Here is a 24,415-nt window from a genome sequence, read left to right as displayed (position 1 = left end):
TACCTCTTCCTTCTAAGTTGGAACTTACTTCATAGTTTTATGAACGATGGATATGACACAGTTCCCTATGGTCACAAAAAGAAGTGAACAAGAGCATCACCGAGGTTCTTTCTAGCTGAAAAACAAGGTTTCATCTGTAAATGTGATGATACAGGCCATAAGCAAACTCCTTCTAAGTCCAATAAAGTCCAATTTTTTAAATAACATAGACCGAATCCACAAGGAACAGACAGTAAAAAAATAAAATCCATTTTCATTGGCTTCCTGACAGGGAAGATTTCTAAGAATGCTTCTAATGAAGTTATGCAGGAAGGATTAACACTGTGGTCTGTTCAGGAAGAAAGCAGCAATGTGGCTCATTTAATAAAGTACTGCGCCACAGCTGGACAAGTAATTCTTTGGTACAGAGACTGGTTTTGTTACAAAATATCTGTTTACTCTGAACTGCATTGAAATTCTCCAGTGAAAACTCTTTCCTGGCTTTCACCTTTCCCCTTGTGCCTGAGGACACTGTGGACAGAGCTGCAATTGTGCATCTGTTTAGGGTAATTGAATTGCATATGAAACTAACAATATCTCCATGTTCACTACAACAGCCCTAACCACTTGAGCACTCTAAAAACTGCTGTCAGCATATTTACAATTCTAATATTTAACTAAAATGAAGGACTGCTTAAGGATGCATTTAGAAGGGGGGGGAAAAAAGAAAAAAGAAAAAGAAGTCATAGCTCTTGAAGATATCAAGAGGCCACATATCCATGAAAGCATGTGTGTTATGGATTTCATAGAATGTCTAAGGAATGAATGAAATCAGAAAGCAACTGGAGAAAGACATGCTGTTGGAGACGAGGTTGCCTGGTATAACATAAAGCATCTTATCTGACAAATCTGGCAAAGTATTTGAGAAGAGAATAAAAACCAGACAGGTGTGAAGTAACTAACACAGTCAATTTCGATTAGGTTTAAGACACTTGTGAAACTATGGTAGAAAGCAGGTTAATCACAGTTTGAGTAAGTGCACAGTACAAGCAGCATTCTTCACTGGATAAAATGACCAGGTAAAAGACTGTAAAGACTAGTGTGACTGTGAAATAACCATACAGATGTCTATTAAATTAATCCTACAAGCATCCCACAGCAACTCTTCAAAAACAGTACTCTCCCCCGATACTCCAAACTCTCTTCAGGATTTCTTAGTTACCCAATGACTGCAGGCAATACTCTCAGCTATCTCCAGAGCATTTACACCTTGCTGTGTGAATGTCAGTGAAATAAATATTCATGGCTATGGCATAATAATGGTAGAATGCTGAAATTTAGATGGTTTTTGAAGTATTCCATTTCCATCCATTGCTACTACCCCTCCATGAATCATCATTATTGATCCATAGTTTTGTATCAGATAATGAGGACAAAAAGAAAACATCTAAGTAATAACAGAATTATGATTCTATGTGAAAAAATGAAAATAGAAAAAAGAAAACACATTTGGAGTTTGTTTTAGAGAAGAGGATTAAGCAGTAATAATACAACTGAAGCTCTTTGAGAGATGGTGATAGGCATTTAATTAATTGTCACCTCAGAATTCTAAGTAAAATGCCTAAAAACATCAGATGTAAAACAAATATAATAAATATGTTTGTATGTACAATATAGCAATGGCTAATGTAGAAGGATATGTAAGCAGTACACATACCAGTATTAAAACCATGCAATACCTGCCACAGGCAGGTAATTAGAAGAAAGCACACTACAGTTTATCTGAGGAGACATACAGAAGTCCTGTTGTGACTAATCTATCTTGTTTGAATTTGTCAGCCCCTGGGTAACTTCTGTCAAGATGAATCAACTACGTGTAGAGTCAGCTCCTCGAGAAATAGAACACATTTCTGAAGATTTTACTTTGTGGATGTTACCACAGAGCATCTATTCTCTATGAATGGTTAGATGTCCCTGTCCCACTGGTGACTGACAAGATCTTCTGACAGTAGATTCGCTAACTGTTTTCACTTCTTCTGAATTTTATACAAGAAGTGATTTAATTCTTTCAGTATCATTGATTTAAAAAGTGTACAGCTTAGCTGAAAACAGCGGCTCAAAGTCATCCAATCTCATTGTAGTTGTTTAAATTAAGCGCCAACATTTGGAGCTAAGTTACTGCAATCTTCTTTACAGTGGTAAGGAAAAGGTGACAGCTTTGTGTAGTTAACTCCTTTTCAGATGTGGACTGAGATTCTTAACTTGAGGGTTGATACAATGATGAAATGAGGCAAAGTAATGACCATTATGGTACTCTCTATTGCAAGGTGACAGTAGCACAGGTTTGTTGGAAAAGTAAAGGATAACCTTCTAAAACAGCTTCTGAATGTAGTAGAAAATTCTGACTGTAGCATGGGAGAAGATGTATGTTGACACTTGCCAAGATGACCAGTCACACCTTCCCTAGAGATGGAATAGCACGTCTTCAAAAAGTCTTAAAATCTGCACAGTATTAGGAAGAACCTCCAAGGCAGGTTGAACATTAAAGACTCTGTCCACTGAAAAATATCCGTAGACATTTTAGGAAAGATAGCAATTATCTGCATATTGAAACAATTCATAAGACAAAAATGCCTCTATGCCAAAGAAATCAAGATGTATTTCCTAACACAGTCCTTAGTATAGAAAAATGGTAACTATTTGTTAGGTGTCTTTAAGTCTTATTCAAAAGATTTATTCAGATCACCTGCTAGATACCGCAAGATCTAGCTCCCGGTTTGTTCACAACCAAAATTTATGATAAGAGTTAAGTATACGTAAGGTATTTAATGTTCTTAGGTAAGACTGTTCTTTCAAGTCATTCCTATTCTTTCTCAGTTGCTGTGAGAAAGGCAGTAACTAGAAGTGAATGGTCTTACATTTTTTTAAAGAAGTTCACATGGGATTTGAAATATTATACTGTTCTTTTAGCTTGTAACCTAGATCTTTTCAAATACCACTCAGTGCATATTAGATACTGTGTAAGAATTTCTTCATGTGGCAATTTCATGACACGGACGATGGAGTAGAACACAGTAACTACACTAAGTCCCTAAGAACAACAGGCAAAAGACACTTAGGAAAAGAGACATTCGTTAAATATTTGAGTAACACAGTGCACAATTTAATGAAGAAGGAGCATGGCATTACACATTTGCTGCAGGGTACTGCAATGGTAGCAGCATGTATGAAGCCAGTTACCACAGATGAGCTGATGTGCTGGAGTGTCACACCTAAGCTGCTGCTCTGTGAGCGCTCCCCCCGCTAGAGTCACCATCGGTGAACTAGATTTTCTGGAATAGCATTATTCCCCCTTGTTCCCCAGCAGAATTGGGAAAGCCAAGCTGCAAGCTGGCCCTGTGTTATCAAATCAAAGGTCTTAAATCGAAGATAATTTGGTAAGCTACTCTAATTACAGTAACAGAGGGCATGTTGCATGAGTATTGCACGTTGTATTTCTAGTGGGTGGTTTAGCTCGTTTCCACCAACCTTATGAAAAGGATAAAATAATCAGATCTCAGGAGGCAAGGTAAAAACCACGTGTCCCATCATTACACAAATGTTGAAGGTCAAAGCTTGTAAACTGGTCACATCCTGAAGCTTTTGTCTGAAAGTGAAGATCTTCCACTGTGAAAACAATTACCTCTATTACCCAGTAACTGCAGGTTTCATTATGCAGAGCTATATTGTCTTAATGGCACTGACTGATAATTAAACCGAAAGGATCTAATTTTCTTGGTATGGAACGACAGGTTTCTAATTGTCTAACTCCATTCTCTGTCTATTGGCTAAGAGTTTCCTGCTCCTTAGAATGGCTGAAATTAGTCACACCTTTGTTTCTGGAACGTTCACACACCTGTCACACCTTCAACTTCTCTTCCATTTTTTCATATTGTTCTCCATTCCTTGTCAGACTGAGTTATTGAGTAGCTATCCACACAAATAGCTATTGTCTTTGACATAAGCCTTTCTTCAACTCTCATGCAGAGTGAAAACTGGTGCACTGGGAGATTGGTTTTGCTTGAAGCAGTTCTTTCTATTTGTTTCCTTAGTAAATCCTCATTAAGAAAATGGTCTTAATGTGCCTTTATTTCCCTTTGACCATGGCATTCCTAGCATGCATGTGTCCCTTGATTGCTTTACTTAGCCTCTCCAAGTTATCTGACCCTTTGGTCATGCTTTCCATAAGAATTAAAAGTAAATTGTAGCAGCAGTACAAAAGAAAATTTCCTCCCTTGCCTTCACATAGCATGTATCATCTCAAAATCACGCTGGAATGCCTTGCTATGCTGGAGAAGGGGAAGCAGAAAGTAAGCATGAGAAGGTCACCTGTGGAAATAGTATTTACACTGCTTGTAACACACAGCAGCAGTGGGCACTGACAGGCTGCAGGTCCTCTGGAGGATGCAGTGCAAAGGCTGCCGTTGGCTAGGGGTGCCCTCTGGAAGCCTGGGTCCCGCAGAGCCAGCTGCAAGGTCTCCAGCACCACATTTCCCAGCAAGCTCCATTCCAGGCTTCCTCAAACCCTTATGCTGGAGCAAATATGTCCTCTTGCCATGCAGAGCAGTAGGGAGCAAGAGGTGGGGATATTTAAGTGGTTCACTAAGAAGCAAACAGCTGGTGCCAGTGAACTCTACTGCACTGGGGTTTTTTGTTTTGTGGGGGAGGGATGTGTGTGTTTGTTTTGGTTGAGGTTTTTTGTTGGTTTGGGTTTTTTTTGTTGTTTTGCTTTGATTTTTTTGTTATTCTTATACTTGTGATCTCCTATTGATCTCAGGGGAAAACTTATTTACGTAGAATTTAAGACTATCTTACTTCAGCTAAATTAAGAAACAGTACATGAAGTTTTATGTCAATAAGGAATTGATATGTGTGAGGTGATAGAGCTTACAGTTCAAAAAAATCTAATCAGATGCAATTAAACCTTGCATTTGACCTGCCTCAACTTTCCTTTTCTTATACCCATCTAATAAGACTGCCTTTCTGCCCCACTTTGCTCTTTCACATTTTCAGCTTATGATCAGGGACAGTTTATAGGCCTTTTACCTAAAAGTAGCAAGTATGAATTTATTTTTTTTTTAACATTGCCATTCCCATCATGCAAGTACTAATTAGAGTGTATATTAGAAAGAAAACTTCAAAATATCTACTTTCAAAATGAAACCTAACCAAAAGAACCCTTTCTGCATTCCCAGGCAGAGATGGAAATGAAAGAGAGATAGAAAGATGAAGACAGCAGAGACATTGGACACATGATTAAATTCTGTGCAGCATACTATAATAACACAAGTGATACATCAAACTATAAATAACAGCAAAAGATGTCCACCAGAAAAGGTCAACAATTACAAACAAAACAGAGAACAAAATAAAAAGTAAAGCTTTCTGGAAAGTTCTTTTATTCCATTATATATTTAGCTGCTGACTCTAACACAAAACAGCCTGAAATTGCAGGGGAAAGTATGTTCCACTGAAGCCTCCCAGCAGCAGTAAAGTTTTCTTTGACTGTCAGTACAACTGTACTAATCTATTCACATTAGTTTCACCCGATTGCCTGGTTTAATGCAAGACTCAATTACTTTGGGATTAACACAGCAATAAATTACAATTCTGGAGGGCTGCTCAAATTACTCTAAGTTTCCAAACCTCTGCAACTTCCCACATACCATTTGTTAGTGTAAGAGCTAATTCAATGGACATTATTTGTGCAATTTTTGTGTGTCCCTAAACCATTGCTTAAAACTAAAAAGTCATAATTAACTAAGCAACGAGAATGGCCTCACTGAGAAAAGTGAAGCCTAGAGAAACATCAAATAGCTAAGGAAGTTTTTTCGTTTTTAATTCACACCATTTATTCAGTTTTCTAAAATCACAAGTGTTGTCTTATTATCCTTTGTGAAAAGTTTGTGGTTGTAGGTATCTCTGTGTTACTCTTCCAAAACAGAAATACAAAGAGCTCACTGTGACCATCAGTAACAGCCAATATTTACATCCCAGTCACATCCTTGTATCCACATATTACAAGCAGTTTAAGCAGTCGCTGTGTGCTGTAGAGTGGCAGGACACTGGTGCCTCAGCCCTGGGGAAGGGAGACTGGAGCTGCCTTCTGGTCTACATATCAGGCTTCTTTCTCTCACAAAAAGCAAGCAGGAATAAAGAAATAGCAATTAAATATGTCTCTGGTATAAGGTTATGACACAGCCACAGTATATAGGACCAAGACCTCAGACATGGAGGCCCACCAGCTGAGACATAACCTTTAGTTTAAGCCATTGGCATTCCATTGAAAATTCATGGCCTGACATAATGTCCTTAAGACGCAGTTGTTTCTAATCTGCCAAAAACTTCTCATGAAAGACTCTCTATTAATACATTCACTAATCAAACTTAGTCTACATCACCCTCACAAAGACACGACAGATTTGACTCCCTTCAGCAAGAGCAAGAATTAAAAGAATTAAAAGACTGAAATTTTTCAAGAAACATGCCCCCATCTAGAGCCTGCTCATTTTGGCATTGTGTTCCCTGCAAATCAAGAAATTACCTGTTTTCTCCTTTCCACAACACATGGAAACTCACTAGCATGGCCTTGCTAGAGCACTTCCATTTTAAAATGATTCTGCTTGTTTAGATGGAATTGTTATACTAAAGAATAAAACTGAAATAATCTGAAGAAGTCTGGCAAACTATACCTCTTCAGTGAAAGGCTCATCAAGCCTTCATATTTGAAAGGCATGTTCAGTCCTTCTATAGCAATAATAATTTTACCATGTGCCACAGAATTTTTGCTGAACAGTGCTAATTGCCACTTACCTTGGAAACACCCTCAGTACCAAATTGTTTGATAACTACCATATCTCATCTCTACTAGGTAGAAATAGCGAATCATATGCATTTATCTGCGTTTTATAAACCTTTCTGTATAACTTTTAAGTAAGAAAAACTGTATTTTTTGAGTATTATGTACAGGGATATTCACTTACATATATAGAGGTTTATAAACCCCATAGTATCAGGCTGCAGGAGCAAGTGACAGCAAAAGATAAACAGTATACATATTTATGGTCAAAGAAAGTTAGTAAATAAGGGCTGATCCCTCAGTGTCTGCTCAGAAGAAAACTCCATACTGAGGATATCAGCATTTCTAAAACCAGTCTGCTGTTAGCCAGTTATCCTGGGAAATAGCTTAAAACTTGTTAGCGTGATTAAAAGGTTTATGAACCCTCAAATAAACTTAAATCTATATGGAGAAAACAAGTATAATGAGGACAGAGCTCTCTCCAAATAAAGAAATAATTCTGCAGAGGCGACAACCCAGTATAAGTGTCTTTGAGCCCCCCTAATGCGGTACAACAGAAGCACCTCTATTTGGAGCTGAGCTAAAGTTCACATAGCAATAAACTGTAAGCATTCATTTAAGGGAGACAAGTGACAAGCATAATGTGTGACATCCTTGCCAAGCCATAGAAACAGTGACCCACCACCACAACACCCCACAATACTGCAGCCGTGGAAACTGCAGAACTGGTGACCCACTTGGAAAATTCTGTGGTTAATTTTAAAGTTCCTGCTAATTTTTCTTATTTGAAAGGCACAGAAATAGGATCAAAACACAAAGTCTACTTTGCAGAACGTGGAGATAGGTCAAGAGAAAAAACTTATTGCTGTCTGTCGTCTGCAAGGTGTTGGTTTACCAGACTCTGCTTTCCTGTGCAATGCAAGATAAGCATATGCCATGGACACTGCCAAGGCTGGAAATATTTGTGCTAAATAAGCACACTTTGATAAATTAAGTTTGCCTAGTCTTCATTTCTGTTTCTTCTCATGAGCAACAGTTCTTTCCTGGTGCACCAATTTGAGAATGAAAACGTATTATTTTTCTTCTTTGACAACTCTGAATATTCTTTGGTAGCAAAATGAATTTTCTACACAATGTATTGCTAAATCTCTCCATTTTGTCAATTTAAGAAAATTTCAGTGAGAGAAAAATTTGATCTAAAAGATATTATCCTGTATCCTGCACAAGATTTAGTACTTAAAAAAACACAAGTAAGCATAATGTAAAGACAAACAGAGCTTCCAATACTTTCAGACTCACTTGATGGCAAAAATTACATATTCTGCTGAATAGCATAATGGAAAAGGGTATTTGTGAAGACGGCTGCTACTGCTTTCTGAATCTAAGCCTCTATGCAAACTGGCATTTGGAACCTCAAAGGAAAGAGTGGCTAAACAGTGAGTGGAATCAAAGATGAGTATCAAGAGAAAGGAATATTATGTCAAAAAATTCTCTTTTGTATTCTGTGAAAACTGAATATATTGTAGATTTGCATTTTTTCACTACAGGGAGAAAGAACAGGTTTAGAATCATATTTGGGAAATAGGAAAACATAAAAGCAGGAGTCAAGTGAAACAGTGGTCTATTTCCACTGGATCACCTTGTCGTAGAAGGATATCAAGTTAGTCAAGCAGGACCTGCCTTGAATGTTTATGTTTTCCTAAGTATATTTGTCTACATTTGACTTCCAACCACTGAATTTCACTAGTACTTTTTCTGCCAAATAAAATTAAATACCAAAGTAAAAACAAAACTCACAAAGCCTTCTGTTATTAAACTCTTTCTGATGAGAAACTAAACATGGCCTTGTAAGCAGGTCCTTAACAAGCTGCAACCAGTGAAAACGCTAGTGTGCCTTAAGCCCAAAGATTTGTTAGTTGATTCCCTTCCAATTTTTTCATTATACCTAAGGAAGAAACTGAACTTATTTACTTTATTAACATACCCATACTTCATTCCTCACAGTGTTCGCATCCTTCTTAAGTACAATTATTTTCCAAGTTGAACAACACGACGAAGATTGCAAACTGTTCTCACCTGCACAGGGCATATAGACTGTTTACTTTACTCCTCTGTGCTCACCAAACCCCTCTACAACCTTCTGAAGGTGCATATGTAAAGGTAACTGTCATGCCTGAGTTTATTTAGGTGCCTTTGGTGGTCATAACCGGCAGGCTTTTGGTACTAGGGGGCACTCCAGAGCAGGGACACTTATTAGGGGACTGCAGCCCATGCCTAAGTCCATCCTGGAGCAGAGGAGATGATTAGTAAGGAAGGAGCAGCAGAAGAAGAGTAAGAAAGAAGGGGCAGCACAAAACACCCAAACATTATGCATCTACTCCAGATTCCTGCACTACTCCCTACCTCACATGCTGCAAGAACACAGGAGAGGAGACTAGGACACTGGGAGTAGAGGTGTGAGGACTGAAGAGCTGAGACAGGTGAAGGAGGAAAGATGTTTTCTGTAAGTGTCTCTTTAACTATTTGTCTTCCTTGCTTCTAAATACCTGAATAAGTAATTATACTACCTTAATTGGCAGTAAAACAAATAAGTGAAATTCCCTGAGTGGAGACTCTTTTCCCCACAACAGTGTCACAGATGGTGTCAGGGCCCTATTGCTCTCTGTCTGCAAGCCTAAGAAGGAATTCCAGTGAAGAAAAAATCTATTGCCATTTTTGAAATAATGGTTTTCAGTGGTTTCTCAATCAGTGGAGTAATGGGGCACGCTTTAAATCATTTTGGCTCACATTTAGAAAATATGTGTTTTATTACTAGATAGTCTGAATGGCTTCCCTAATTACATTTGACACCACACATTAACATCACTATCATTTGTCATGTTATCACATGATAACTCCACAGGTTGCAGTCATGGATGAAGGCCTCCTGATTAGACACTTTACATGAAAGTGTGTGAATCAAAGAGCCGTATAACTGGAATAAGATTAGACCTGTTTACTAAAGTATTTAATACTACGATGTACTTTCTAGGATAAACAGAGTATGAAGACTCAATACATGTATCAAGTATACATATCATCTATAGAATAAAAGAGTCTGACCAAAAATTTTGATGAAATTGTTATTGAATTAATGCTTCTTTCATAAGGCTCAACTTCTCAGCCCTTAATGGGTACAATTAAATGGAGGCTCTGACTAAACAATTACATGCCCTCATTGCTTTCTATTATTCCAGATACAAAACGACTGAGGGCCAAGGGATTCAGGCTGTGGTGGTGATGCTGATCTGCATTTCTGTCCATCTATGTCTGTGCAAAATGACACTGGCTTCACTCAGGTAGAGATGATGGTGTGAAAGGGCAGTGAAGGGGGGAAGGCGGCATGTTGGGAGGCTGCTAAAACCCCTTTCAATCCTTTGCACTATCCGTTGTATCCCCTACTTTGAGCAAATAACCTGCAAATGTAAATTTTTTTCAGTTCATCAACTCATAATTTCTTTATGGACCTTGAAGTCTCAGAGCTGGCAAAGTAGGCAGTTGCTTAGGACAACTAATCAGTCAAAAGCCACCTTCCTCTCTTGCCTGTGCCCGGGACGCGGAAAGACCAAGTGTCTGCTAATAGCACCACCAAGAGCCAAGCAGCCTGTGTGGGGGTGACAGAGTAATTGAAAGGTTAGCCTCTGCCACCTGTGAGAGGCACTCTTCTCATTCAATGGTAGTAGGAATGGCAAGTTGGATTTTCAAGTGTTTTATGTTGGTATGCCTTATTAGCGTTCAGCCTCTTAAATGTTAGAGGTGATTTGATTTTATCCATTTTGGTGTGAGGTGATCCACGGAGAAAAATCGGAAATAACTTCACAGAAGAATGACAAAGAGCAGGTCTTTATAGAACTCCCTCTAGTAAACAGTTTCATGTGTCTTGCTTTCTGACACCTGCAGCAGGAATTCCTGCTGCTGCAGACTCAGAGGGAGGGAGATGGAAGGAACCATGCTCTGCCTCAGTCCTTGCATGGATGTTAGCAGGGTACCCTTACAGAATGCAGGTTTTTCACTTTGACCACTGCACTACTAAATAAAACCATGGGTCACTTCCACCTTACCTTTAGACTACCATTTACCATTGAAATTTTGTTATTTGTCTCCAAGATATAATATGTGTATGTTTATCTCCTATATGTAAAATGGCCATTAATATGGTAGTTTTTGTGAAATTCTCTTTGCAGGTACAAGAAGTAATTAGTATCATTTAATAGGGTACTGGCCCTAGCTATTGACAGATGGATCAATAATATAGGATAGAATTAGATCTCCTTTTTCTCCTTTCAAAAAGATCTTTCATGGCCTAGAACTTCTTTGGTTTGCTTTGTAGAATATTTTTTAACTTTTAGGTTTCTTTATTCAGGACTCCCTTTTCCTTTTGAGAATATTTGAAGCAATATGTAACACTGTAAATCATTAAAAAAGCCCTTCTCTAGGATTACGTGATGAGTAAAATCAGTAATGTAGCTGTAAGTGTACATCTGTAGATGATTACAGATGCACCCATGAGGCATGTGGAATGATTACTAGCTGATGTTTCAAAAACCTGAATGCATAAGCATCTGTACTGTGTGAAAAGTACAGGTAGGGATGAAAACTGTGCAGGATCCAATGACAGTGCGGATTTTGGCACATTTGTGTCTACGAGGCACCCCTTCCAACAGTACCCATAAAGACAGCTCTGCCAACACCCTTAGTGTGCCCCTGATAGCAATTACTGCCATATTAAATAGTGACTTAAAGTAGCTGCACATTCAGATAAACATAAGGCAGAAGTGCTTGTCGCAGCCCTCCAATTGCCAAGATTTGCATACTCTTATTTAATTCAACAGTTATGTTTATGCTTTTTAGGTATATCAGATGCAAATACTTAAACAAATACGTGACTAATAATTTGTACAATTACTATTTGTTCACAAAACAAAAGCAATTTTTCTCAATATTTAGCTCAACTTTTTTTACATGCTTCATAATACTGCCATGCTATCAGCTATACCCTATGAAATTAAACACAGCTAGGAAAAATACAGAGAAGAAGAAAATAAAATCAGAAAAGAAACAGGCCATCTGTGAACATACCTGATGCTCTCAGTGGGAGACAAGGCTGAAGGCTGTTCTAATTTTTTATAGAAGTCTGAACTGAAACCAGCTAAGAAGTCTGAGAAAGCAAAGAGCTTGACAGTACCATACAGGTATAGTCAATATTGCCACCCACATCCACACAGCCAGCCAAGCCTTTCATTCATACACTTTCTCCTACTCCCACTCAGCCCCATAGCTAGTGTTCAAAAAGTCTTTCATGCATCCTTTTGGACAGAAGAGGTAATTTAATATTAAGGCTTATATTGGGTAAGAAGAACACATACTTAAGAAGACAAGTTCTGTGTCAAACTGTTGGAAAGAGTACTTGGGTTTCTACTGAGTTCATGAGCAACTTTCTAGGAGAAAGTAGTAACTTCCTGTAGCTTCTCATCACCTGTAACCTGAAACAGCTGAAGTCAGTTTACCTAGATGGACATCTTGTTCTTTCCTTACTATTCCTTCCTTCCATTTCAGAACTTCACAGAGAAAGGGATTTGAGGTACTGGGACCTTAGCTAATTGGTTCCTGTTTCATTAATTCTTCAGTTTCACAAACACTTATGAGATAGACCTTTGTGACTTTTGCTTATAACTTTTCCAGAGGTATTGCCAGACAGAACTGTCCCAGCTTTTAGTAACTTCACTCTCTTTAGAGATTACATCTATAAAGTTGGCAATACTAATTAGTGTTTATTTCATCCTACATGCAATCTAGAAATATGTACACTGAAGAACAGAGGCATTAGCTGTAGATATATGCTGATGTGGCCCATGTTTGAAAAATTATCTTCACAAACATCAGGTGTAAGTCTCAATATATTAATATATATTAAAGGGTACAGGCCCTGGAGAACATAGGGAGAACCGGAGAACAAATCTTATTCTATCACTGCCGTACAAATGCAGAATGGAGGCAGGTTTTGTAAAGAGAGAGGAAACACTTGATGGTCTACATCTTGATTTTAAAAGGCTTTTAACATTTTCTCACCATGGCAACGTACAGGAATATGGCAAGGTGATGCTGCTCTGTGATGGGTGCAAAACCATTTCTTAGGTGTACTTATGAACAGCTATTAACGAAACTTTGTCAGAAGAGTAAGACTCATCAAACAAGGTTCCAGAGTCTGATCTTGGTCTGTTTCTATTTATTTTTTCACTCTCGACCAAGTTGATAGAAAATAAATTACACTCATCTAATTTCAGATACAAGTAAGTGGAAAGGCACAGAAAGTATTCAAAAGGAAAGAATTAAAATTACAGAAGATCTTGTAAATTGAAGAAATAGTCTAGAAAAAAAAAGAAAGTATGCTATTCAACAGAGACAAATGTAAGGGTTCACATTTAAAAAGAAATAAGTAAACAAATAAAGGATGGGAAACAGCGATGGCAGCTCTTTCAACAGGATGCAAGGGCTACAATAAATCAGAAAAACATGAATCACCCACAGCATGTTGTTCTGAAAATGGAAAACATCTCACTGGGATGTAGAAACTGTAACAGAGCTTAAAAACACATAAAGTAATGGTTCTACTGGGATATTCTGACAGTACTGCACTTCAACAAAGTGGTGAATCAGCCACAGAAGGTCTAGAGAAGGACAGTAAGAACAACTTAAGGTATAAAATATAACAGCAAAAAACTGAAGCATTTAGAGCTATATGGAGGCATAAGGAAAGATGCAAAAAAGCTATTTTTTTTAAGGTTTTGTCTATGCCAATGGTGAATAAGATGAGAAATTATGACCTTAAATTGCATAAAGAAAGATTCAAGTTATCCTTTAGGAAAATCTTCCTAAGAGTACAGACAATGAATCAGCACAATAGGGTGCCTCAAAAGATTATGAAGCCTTGCTTCTCATCAGAAGGGGATGGCCTAGATTGTCTTGACAAGATGAATTCAAGCCCCATTTATCAGTAGTCTATAACTATGTTCTTCCTTATGCAGTACATACATACCTGCATGGAAGCATACATAAAATAGATAAACAGAACACCTCAAAACTAAAAATAAAGAACTTGGGAAAGAAATAAATTTTATTTTCTTAAATAACTATTAAAACTTACATTATTATCTTTCCAATTTCCATCCTTTTAAAGCCAAAGCCATTTATAAAAGTGGGAGCAGGGTATGGCTAAACTCAAGGTATTTTCCAAATATGAAACTACCTAATTGGCATAGCCCCCAGTATTAAAATCTCTATTAGCTTTTATCAGATTAGGACAACTTGGTTTTCACCCAGTAATAAAATTGTAAAAATCCCCCCTTTTTTCTTTATAGAGAAGAAAAATAACAGAAATTATCAAATTCAAATGTTCATGGCTTGTACTTATATGCTGCAAACTAAATATTACTAATTTTACAATAGCGGCCAAACTGCTCTCTCTTGTGTTTTGCGTAATGATAGATTTCAGGATCCAACACGATAGGCTGTATCATAACATCTTCAAGTAAAAATCAATGAATGTATACAATAAAACAGGATAGTTGCATAGAGAAGACTTCATTACTTACCTGTTAATTACATACAAAGGTGCATCACAAAATGGATATTTATAAAATATTGATAAACTCACTGGTTATAATCCTGTTTTATAACACTCCTCATTTGAGGCAGCGTATTTAACATTTTGTAGCAAAGCTTGTGTCTTACCCAGTATTTTAAAGTTTAGTAATCAGCTTTCAATTGATATTCAATTTACTGCTGGCTACTGTACTGAAAGGTCCTATATCCTGTTTAGCTATTTCTAGACAAAAACAATTTATCAGTGACAAGTCTCCTAAGTCTACTAGCAATCTCTGACCTTTAAAATGCAACACTCAAAAAGACATATTGATAAGTGTGACTGTGACTCAGGAGACCAGACCTTCAGTCCTGTTTTTTTACCCAGCATCGCAGGCATGGACAAACTATTTCACCTGTCTTTGCCAACCTGCCTCTATCATTAAAAACATATTGGCCTCCTTTATTAAGCACTCTGGACCTCATTCAAATCATCTACCCATTTAAGCTTGTCTAAGGCATTGTAACTGCTTTTTGTGGGTGACTAGGTAGGCAGCTAGAATAACACCCTTCAATGCCACAAATAATTTCACATGTCAAGGCAAGAAGGGTGATTTCAATCTGAGGCCTAATTCCACTGAGGATACATCTGTCTTATGTTCCCCTGTCAAACCATCTTGAACTTGAGAACTCATGTGCAGATGGTTTTAAGTTCTACTGTGAACTCAGCCCATGTTCATCCAGGTAATAACTCTGAAGGTTGACTGAGAGATCCGACAGGGTTATCCTTTGATATCTACTGAAGAAAAAGTTTATATAAAATTTGATATTATCAGTAGTGCTATTCAGCTAGCAGTACTCGTACAACTGGTACGCTTCTGACTCCCAGAGGAAACAGAACAGTGCTTGGTTGAAATCAGGTTTTTCTCCCTTTCTCACAAGAAAAAAGAAAGGACACAAATGGCAGTTGCTGTCCAGAAACTATTTGGTATCACAGAGTACTTCTTGTAGCAGGATTCTGAAACTATTTCTTGTAACTCTCTGGCTTGTCCTGTGCAACCTGGGAACCAACTGAAGTAATTTCAGCTGTAAAGGCTTTCAATACTCAAAAAACCATTCTGGATTACAGTCATTCAGTCATTAAACCTTTTGACTACCTTCAAATTCAGCTGGGGACAAGACAATAGTCTGGAGCCCATGCCAGGAAAAGTGAAAAAAAAAGCTTATCAAAGTCAAAGAGATGCATCAGAAGGAACGCATCTATCATTTGCATATGCTCTATCATTTGAAGGGACTTCCCTATCTGCCCAGAAATAAAAATTTACAGTTGCAGGCTCCTATTGGACCTTCATCTGTTAAATAAATATGAGATTACCAAAATGTTCTGACAGAGTAACTGCATCTTTTCCATTGGGATGTGGATCTTGCCACAGCTGCCCATGCTCTTGCCACCTTTCCTGATTTTTTGTTCTACACTCATTTCCCCATGGGGATAGCATGACACGTTGCATCTATCAGAGATCATATTCTCCTGGTTACTCTGCAGAGTTTTTCACAGAACACAAATTGCACCTGTATTGCAAAATTTTCCTGACTCTCAATCATTTTTCTGGGTGACGTTCTGACTAACGCAGCCTGGATCACAATTGGCACAGATACACATGATATCACTTTCTCACTCCTCTTCTTAGTAACAAGATGATTATCAAAGTAATTCTGGGTGTTTTTTTTTCCCATGGGAATTATTACTAAAATCAGACAAACAGGATGAATTATATAGTCTAAAATGAATCATAAATAAAACACAGAAATCAGTCATCACATTTGTATACTAGTGATAATCAACAGTTGACTCCTTATGAAGACGTTTTAAAGTTATTTAAATCCTGAGATCCCAGGCAATGTAAAAATGCATCATAACTGCAAAGCAAACAGCAAGCTTCTCTTTCTGGCATGTGCTCTACTTGAGCAGAATACTGACTGCACTTGATGTCTTTTCGGCACAAACATGAACTATCTGTCCATTCATTTTAAAAACATTTTTAAATGGATACTGAAATTGATTTTACCAGTAAGACAGACCTATCTCATTAAAGCCACTGTAGCCCAGCTCTTGCCTGCTTAGTCCCAGATCTTCAAGGTCCATGCATTTAAATCCCGGTGGGCACTGGTAACCTTCTTCTAGCTCTCTGGAACAGTGGGTGTCTGGGATAGCTAAATTATTCCAGGTTACATTTCTGTGAAAAATACAAAATTAAGGTGTTACATAAACTAAGACAATAGCAAAACTAAATATTTGAAAGCGAGAGGACTATAGTGAAAAGTACATCAGCTGTTATTTTTACTATCTGATGTTCTTTGGTATACGTTATTTTCATTAATTAAGGACTTATTGTAAAGGGCAAGCTAACACTCCCCTAAAACTTCAGCCTATGTAGAGATAGTGCAAATACTAACAGCAGAAATTTCATATTGATGCCTAGAGACCCCATAAAAACAGAGACTCTCCAAGAAATGGAGGATTTGACATTCAGCTGTTCCAAATGCTCTTTAATGCTATTTGGACACTTAGTGTTTTGGGCTTCTTTGCAGATCCTGAGAGTGTGTTCAACTGCAGTCAATACTACGACTTTGACTTCCAAAGGCATTATCTGTGCTAGCTTTGACACTCCTTAAAAGGATCACTGTGGATGACTTGTCAGTCACCTGAATATTCAGCTTGTAATTTGGTCAGGCCAGCTTTCCACCATGGATGGAGGATCACAGGAAAGAAGTCAAACCATTACATCAGTATCCATTAGTATCATTACTATCTGTGACAGGCTCTGCTATGGCTGAAACAGATCTGATTCCCTTTTAGACCAGTCCAGTAATGATTTGGTAGAAAAGGTGAAAACATTTTAACTCGTTTGAATTGGTTCAAACTGATTTATGTTGATGACTGTAACATTGAAAAATAGAAAGATCATGAGACAAGGGCCAGTGCCTCAACACAATGTGTTGATCATTTTTTACTGTTGTCAGAGGCCGAGCATCACTTGTCTTCCCAGCTCTTCTGGCAGCTGTGGCTGAGCTGCTGGAGGCTCTGTCATGCTGGACCACAATGGGAGTTCAGGTAGGCCCAACACTAAGGGACATAGAAGCTAAAAGGAGAGGGAGGACAAGTTTGTTGCTCCCTGTTCTGTTAAATATGTGCCTGTGGCATGTACACATAAATATGGCTTATCTAAGTACTCCAAACTTTGGGAAGGAGAAGCTCAGGCAGTTGATTCCTCCTAATAATTTACAGCACCCAGTTAATAATCACAATACATAGTTATTTTGCCAAAACCAAACACTGATCATCCTATTTCCTAAGTCACAGTTTAGTTAACAGGTAACTTTAGCAAACTGTCCCACTCCATCCTGAGCATGTCCCTGTTAGTATCTGCAAAGCAACACAGCACAGAAGTGGGAAATCTATGTACCTTAGGGCAAATATACTGAAAGACAATATATTAGCAGTAGTAAAAAATTACAGTATCTATACATTGAATTTAGAATTAAAAGAAACTATTAGGTCATCTAATCAAACTTCACTTTGTTTCCCTTCTATGAAACCTTATAGCTTGAGTCTGTCTCCTAGATGTGTATCTATTCTTGACTAGTTTGCAGAAAAACAATCATAAGCATGAAAACTTTTTTTTTATAGCAAAAACTGTTTCACTGTTAAAAAATGTTCCTAATTTATCACCTTAATTTGTCTGTCTTCAACTGTTGGTTTCCTATTCTTGTTATACTTTTTTATGCTAGACTGCACAGAACCTTAATTCCTAGTATTTTCTCTGTGTGAATCCACTGAAAAAAAAAATTAAGCACCTTTCAGTATGCTTTTTAATAAACTAACATTATTGAGCTCTTTAGGTCTTTTACTGCAAAGCATGTTCTCCAGTGTTCTTGTTTTCATGTTTTTCTATTATTCCCTCAATTTTCAAATATTAAAATAGGATCAAAACCATGTATGTAATATTAATCATAATTTGTATGAGTTCCATACAAAAAGGAACATTAATTAATTTTTCTTTCTGTGTACAGTCTAGGAAAGCACTGGCATTTTCTTGCCATGATGTTACTGGGACAAATATGAGAGCATACCTTGTTATATCCCCTCATCTCAAACTCTCATGTAGCATCTATATTCTATAATATTTCCATCCTCTTTTTATTCCAGAGGCCATAGGCCGTAAGATTGGCTTTCAGTGATCCTACTGTTATAACTTTGCATTTGTCTGTATTAAAGCACATTTTGGGTTGTAGGATCAAGGTAACCAAATGATTCCGATAACTTGTCACAGTGCCTTGTCCTTATCGTTATTTATGCTTCTATCCTTATTCTTAATTTTGTACATGTTTCTCCCTCATTGATTCTGGTAGATCATGATAATCATTTCACTCACAAGTATTTTTTGACATATCAGTTAATCAATTTTCAGCCCATTTAGCTTGTGCTTTATTGATATTATATAGTGCAAACTTTTTCATCAGTCATCTTATTGAATGAATTGCTTTACAAAGTCTAAGCTAGGCAATTTTATTAGACAAATCTGTAATCTTATAAAAATCATGTTACTATGATGAGAATTATTTTCTGTAAAACCCTTCTTCCTTCCATTTATTATATTAACTTTCTTTACTCTTTACCAATTAGACTTTTTATCACCTCACTCTTTCTTTTGTCTTGGTTGATGTCAGGCTAACTAGTTTTGCTGCTTGTTCTTTAGAAATTAATGGCACACTAACATTCTTCCGGAATTTCCCTGCTATTTCAAGATTTATTAAAAATTAATGGAAGAGATACCCTCAGTTATTTGGGCCTGTTTATTTGAATAAAATTACCCCTAGCAGATGCTTTCTGATATTCTCCTCAGTTACTAATTCTTGATTAGTGAAATCTGTGTTTGCCAAGCTAAAATGTAAAATATGGAATGTTGCCAAAGCTTAAGCTTTGTGTTTATACTCTTTGTAAAGCCATGAGTCCTGTAAGCATGCCCTATCTTATTTTTAATGTGATAAAAATAATTAATAGATATCAGAGACAATCTGTTACCAGAAAGGGTTGAAAGCTTTATAGTTGTAATTACAGATATAATTATGGAAAACGTTAAATATGGATGAAATTTTCACACTCACAGTTTAAAAGATAAAACAGACTTTGTTGTTGGATTAAAAACAGAAAACTGGTTCTGTAAGTACAGTACATGATGACTTTAGACTTAAATTTGAATAAAAGTAAAACATAACATTTAAAAATGACCCTTGGAATGCTAAGATTATAAAATATCAGAGGAATATTGGTGCATAAACAAATCTGTAATCCTTAAACTAGAAAATTACTCTCTGAAATGTCTTCAGCTGTCACCAGTGATTTTGGGTGACTGCTATTGGAGTCTCTAGAACCTGTAATGACTCCAGCAGCAGCGCTGTCCTAAGCTGCAATCTCTTTCTGCACAAACTAGAAGATCTGTCAGTAGATCTTAACTGCAGTACTACTCTCATTCACTGAAGTTAATGATTATATATGTGTCTGACTTCAGTGACAGAAGAGTTTGCTGACACTGAGTATACTTGGAAAACACTACACCCAGTAATAATGATAAACTACTACTGCAAATTTTAGAAATACCAATATAACTGATTTATATGTTAATATTGTCCTTGTTAAGCTGAGGTCATAATGTGGTAATAATTATGAAAATGATAAATAGAAAATTTCATTATAGAAACAAAGCTGTTATAATTATTAAAGTACAATATTATTATTCTAACAATTGTGCAGGAGCAGCTGTTATTACTGTTAGGTCTGTAAAAAGAGCACTAGTGTAAGAAAGTGGTCTAGGAACCATCTGTTAATAGCAGTTGTACGTTCAGAGTTTCCCACTGGAGAAAATGGACTTGAATGGATCAGCACAGTAAGAATTAAGATATGACTTTGGGAATAAGACATGTTTAAAAGGACAAATCAAAGGAAATTTGCCTAGGTGCTTAGACTGTTTTCATGGTCACTAAGCAACAAATAAACTTTAATCTTTCTCCACATTTGTTTTTTTTTACAGGGACTCAGATAAAAAGCAAGCACTTTTCCATCTAGGCTTCCTATCTTTTAAGTTCCCAGAGTCTCTGAAAACAAGTGTAACTTGGAATAAAAAAGAATATTTTAATATTTTTGACTACCTAATGCTATCGGCAGCTATATAGCAGTTGCCATCTGAGCTTCTAAGAGGATATATTCTAAAGACAAAAGTTATATAAAACTTCCCTTTTGCATGATGTTACTGGTATATTATAGCAAGAACCTTAATTTCAGATTTTCTGATTTTTATTGTTATAAAATTACAGCCAATAATTATGGTTATGCCACGAGTATCTTTTTTTCTTTTTAATTCTGTAAATTCTTTAAATTTTTTAAGGAAAATCTTTTGATTGGAAAACAATGTTCTGTGCTCTAAAACTGGCTGGTGGCATAGGGAGAAAGCAAACTAAGGTTGATGACTTGGATGGCAATAGGAAGTGTGATTGCTTTTTCTTTTTTAACTTGAAGGGCCTGATGCAGTTATCCACATGTAGGCATTTGGTGTTACTGATGTATTCAAGACACTCAAGCAGGGCACAGGCTACCATGACGCATCCCAAAAGCACAAGCAATCTGTGTGAGGAAAATAAAATTCAGTTACAAGTCTTGGGTATTTGCATGGACTCAATTGCAGGAGGGAGCTTTAAATCTAGGATGCAAAGTGTTGATGACTAAACGTCTTATTCTGCATTTGATGTGAAAATCTGTTCTTTTGTATGATTAAGTGTTATGAGTAAGGCATTTGTAAAAAGAAGTTAGTATTTGCTACCCTAGCAATTAGCATTTGCTATATCAGATCTGTGACCTGGGAGATTCTGCTACCATTTAATCTGTCAGTCTATACATATCTTGCACTTATATTTTGTTGCTTCAAATAATTCTCTACAGCATTGTTAAAATCAGGATGCTTGTGGCACAACTGACCTTACTTTCCCACTATGAATTCAGCTTGTAAATTACATCTCATTTCATAAAATACTGATATGATATGGAATTTAGAGCCTAAAATAAAAAAATTAATGGGCTATATTAATTGTCCAGAGTGGTGCAGTGAAGGTATTCCAGAGCAGTAGATCACTCTGGTTTTCAAAATTATGACAAATTAATAGATATAACTCACCTATATATGTAACACAGCGGTATACTAATAGTCATGAGACAACTTGTCTAAAGTCAATGTAGAACCACAGTATCACTTCATCAGAAAATACTTATTGAGAGATCCTAGGCCAGAATCCATTTAATCTGAGCTTCAGGAACAAGTTATCTTCACCATGGAGCTCTCTGAGTTTATTTTAAGTTATTGCTAGATTCTCACTAGCTTGTTACTTTGCCCTTGTGTTCTGGCAATATGGCAAAGCAGAAGCATCTTTTAGAAACATGTAGAAAAATGGAAATTTTTTATCCAAATTGTATGTTCAGAGTTAGATGTCTAGCAGAAGAGGAAACTATTAATTCTTGATATCTTAAAGAGAAAACTCTTAACAGTCATCTTATCCAAACTTATTTCTGTATTAGTACTTTCTATACAGCAGTGTCCATTTTGTGTTTAGGTTCTATCACTTTCTGAATTCATTACTTGACATTAAATCACAGTTATTGAGAGTAACCTTTAAAGTCTTCAGAGCTGCATAATCTTTCTCTGTTCTCAAAGGTTTTTGTTATCCTTCATCATATGCCTGGTGTGATTTTGATGATGCAGGGTTCACAAGGTCCCCGAGGTCACTAATGAAAATGGATAGCACAGAACACAGTGCCAATTCCTCTGAGATCCTAGTTAATGTATTGCTACTTACTTGCTTCATGATCTAAGAGCCATTTTTTGTGTCTGCTGTGGTATTTTTACCAATGTAGTAGTTCTTCAGTCAGCAGCTGTGCAGTGCCTGGTTTTGGTGCAGAGACAGACATAGGGTTCCCTTCAACTAATACAGAAAGTCCTTCAGCTCCAGCTAAGTCATTTTTACTTGTTGACTTCTTTACCTAATCAGCCAACTGGAATAATTTTTTATTATCTTATCAATAAATATCCATCTTAGTTTTTTATTTAATTTTCTGGATCTGGAAACTACATGAGTAGCTTGGTAATTTTGAATTGCTTTCTAGTGATATCTTAGAAAATTAACAGAATACCAGAAAAAGAAAAAATCCCTTTTTCCCCCTTTTCTATTTTCAGCAGAGAAATCAGGCTAACAGAAAACAGGAAGCTAGAAGCTATGTTGGGTAATTTTGTCTCTTAAGTTGTCAAAACCTCTCTTTGAAGAATTGCCTTAATAAGGAGAAGGTACTAAAACCACATGGGCACATGATGGTTGAAAGACCAGTTTCGCAACAGACGCTGTGGAAAACAGCCACTTTACTGCCAAGACACATCAACTCAGGTTCTTCTTGTGGTGTACATACGTATGTATGTAGTCAGAATGTTCTTCAGGTAATTAAAAACATGTCAGAGTAACAGTCCTATGTCTTTTGCAACAATCTTGTTATTGAAGGACGTCTATCAAGTGATGTGGAGTCAATTATCTCCTTCTGGATCCTTTGCATTCCTTTGAAGAACTAATTTCTGAACCTGTTTGCTGGGTTGATGCTGCACTCCATACTGCACTCTATAGTCTGCATAGAAATATTCAGTTGATCTACTGGGATGAATTATTTCTTTTTCATAATTTTATCAAGGCACCCTATTGAGCAAGATGTTTAAGCACATTGCCTAATTGAACTTTTGATATGCTTAAAATTAGTTATGTGCTGAATCAGCATCTCAGTACTTAATTGATGTTGAATATGGCCTATGAAGGAATAAAACAATTGAAATCATCTTATATTGAAAACATCTGGTGATATTCTACCCATTTCTAGACATGTAATATTTTCTAGTCCACGTGTACTAGTTTATGCTTATTTATTGCCTTGAGGTAGAACACAATTAGCCCATAGTAACAGTGGCCCAAAAAAGGCCTGTATCTGTACAGGTACTATAAGCAGAGATTCTTCCTTTTTAGTCTAAATCATACTCAATGCACGTAAGAGCTTTTTTTTTCTTCACAAGGAGGTTAAATAAAAAAATAATCTACGTTTATATTAAGTACTTAAAATGAATGCTTTGCATTGTAGTGATTTAGGCAGCAATACTTTTAATAATATGCCCTCATGCTGCTGGCCTCTTGGGATTTGAGGGTTTTTCTAATGCAAACCATAATGTGAAATTCATCAACTACCAGTAGCTGGGGATCTGAATCTGCTTGAGCCAATGTATTAATTTTAATTTCTAAAAATATTTGTAAAATACTGTCTTATGATAATCCTATATATTATAATGGTTTTTGGATGGCAGTATCATAAATCTAACATACTTAAAGCATACAACTGGGTATGAATTAACACATTCTACTATAAAGGAATTAGGGTGCCCATATTAATTTTTAAATCCTTGAGTTATATGTGCTAAGCATGTTTACAAAAAGTGGAATGAGTACGTGTATGCTTGTGCATCTGTCTATCTTTTCAGTTATGCACACAGCTAAATTTGAGGGTGTTCTTTAAAACTTCATCTGGAATTGTACAAGTCTGTGTGTGCATCCACATAGATATGTATGTCTCTCTGGTAATCATAAAGAAATGACTACATAGTTATATTATATATGACTATATAGTTATTTCTCTGCACTTATAATTGCCTAGGAAAAATTTTGTAGGAAGCTTTGGTTTCACACTGACAGATTTCAATTAATGTCTTGCTATCCCATGCAGTGCATGAAAGCAATAAAAATAAAGTAATTAAAGCTTCTGTTCACCCAATTTAGTCGTCAAATGCATCTGTGAGTTACATTAAAAGAAGAGGACTTTCAGAAGAAAAGATACTAATTATACTA

At 36.6% G+C, this 24,415-nt stretch overlaps 1 protein-coding gene across 5 annotated transcripts in view; it reads right to left on the bottom strand.

The window, feature by feature from the left end:
- NALCN (sodium leak channel, non-selective) overlaps window positions 1-24,415 on the bottom strand; it is a 221,913-nt gene that overhangs the window by 166,055 nt on the left and 31,443 nt on the right. For all 5 annotated transcript variants that reach the window (XM_032678968.1, XM_032678967.1, XM_032678969.1 and 2 more), the window contains one exon: window positions 16,520-16,674. In XM_032678968.1, the coding sequence (XP_032534859.1) occupies window positions 16,520-16,674 (155 nt within the window). The remainder of the gene's footprint in view (window positions 1-16,519; window positions 16,675-24,415) is intronic.

The sequence above is a fragment of the Chiroxiphia lanceolata genome, chromosome 2 (assembly GCF_009829145.1).
Source record: "Chiroxiphia lanceolata isolate bChiLan1 chromosome 2, bChiLan1.pri, whole genome shotgun sequence".
In the NCBI taxonomy this organism is placed as follows: domain Eukaryota; kingdom Metazoa; phylum Chordata; class Aves; order Passeriformes; family Pipridae; genus Chiroxiphia; species Chiroxiphia lanceolata.
Note: the sequence above shows the minus strand (reverse complement) of the source record. Positions and strands in the feature narration are given on the sequence as shown.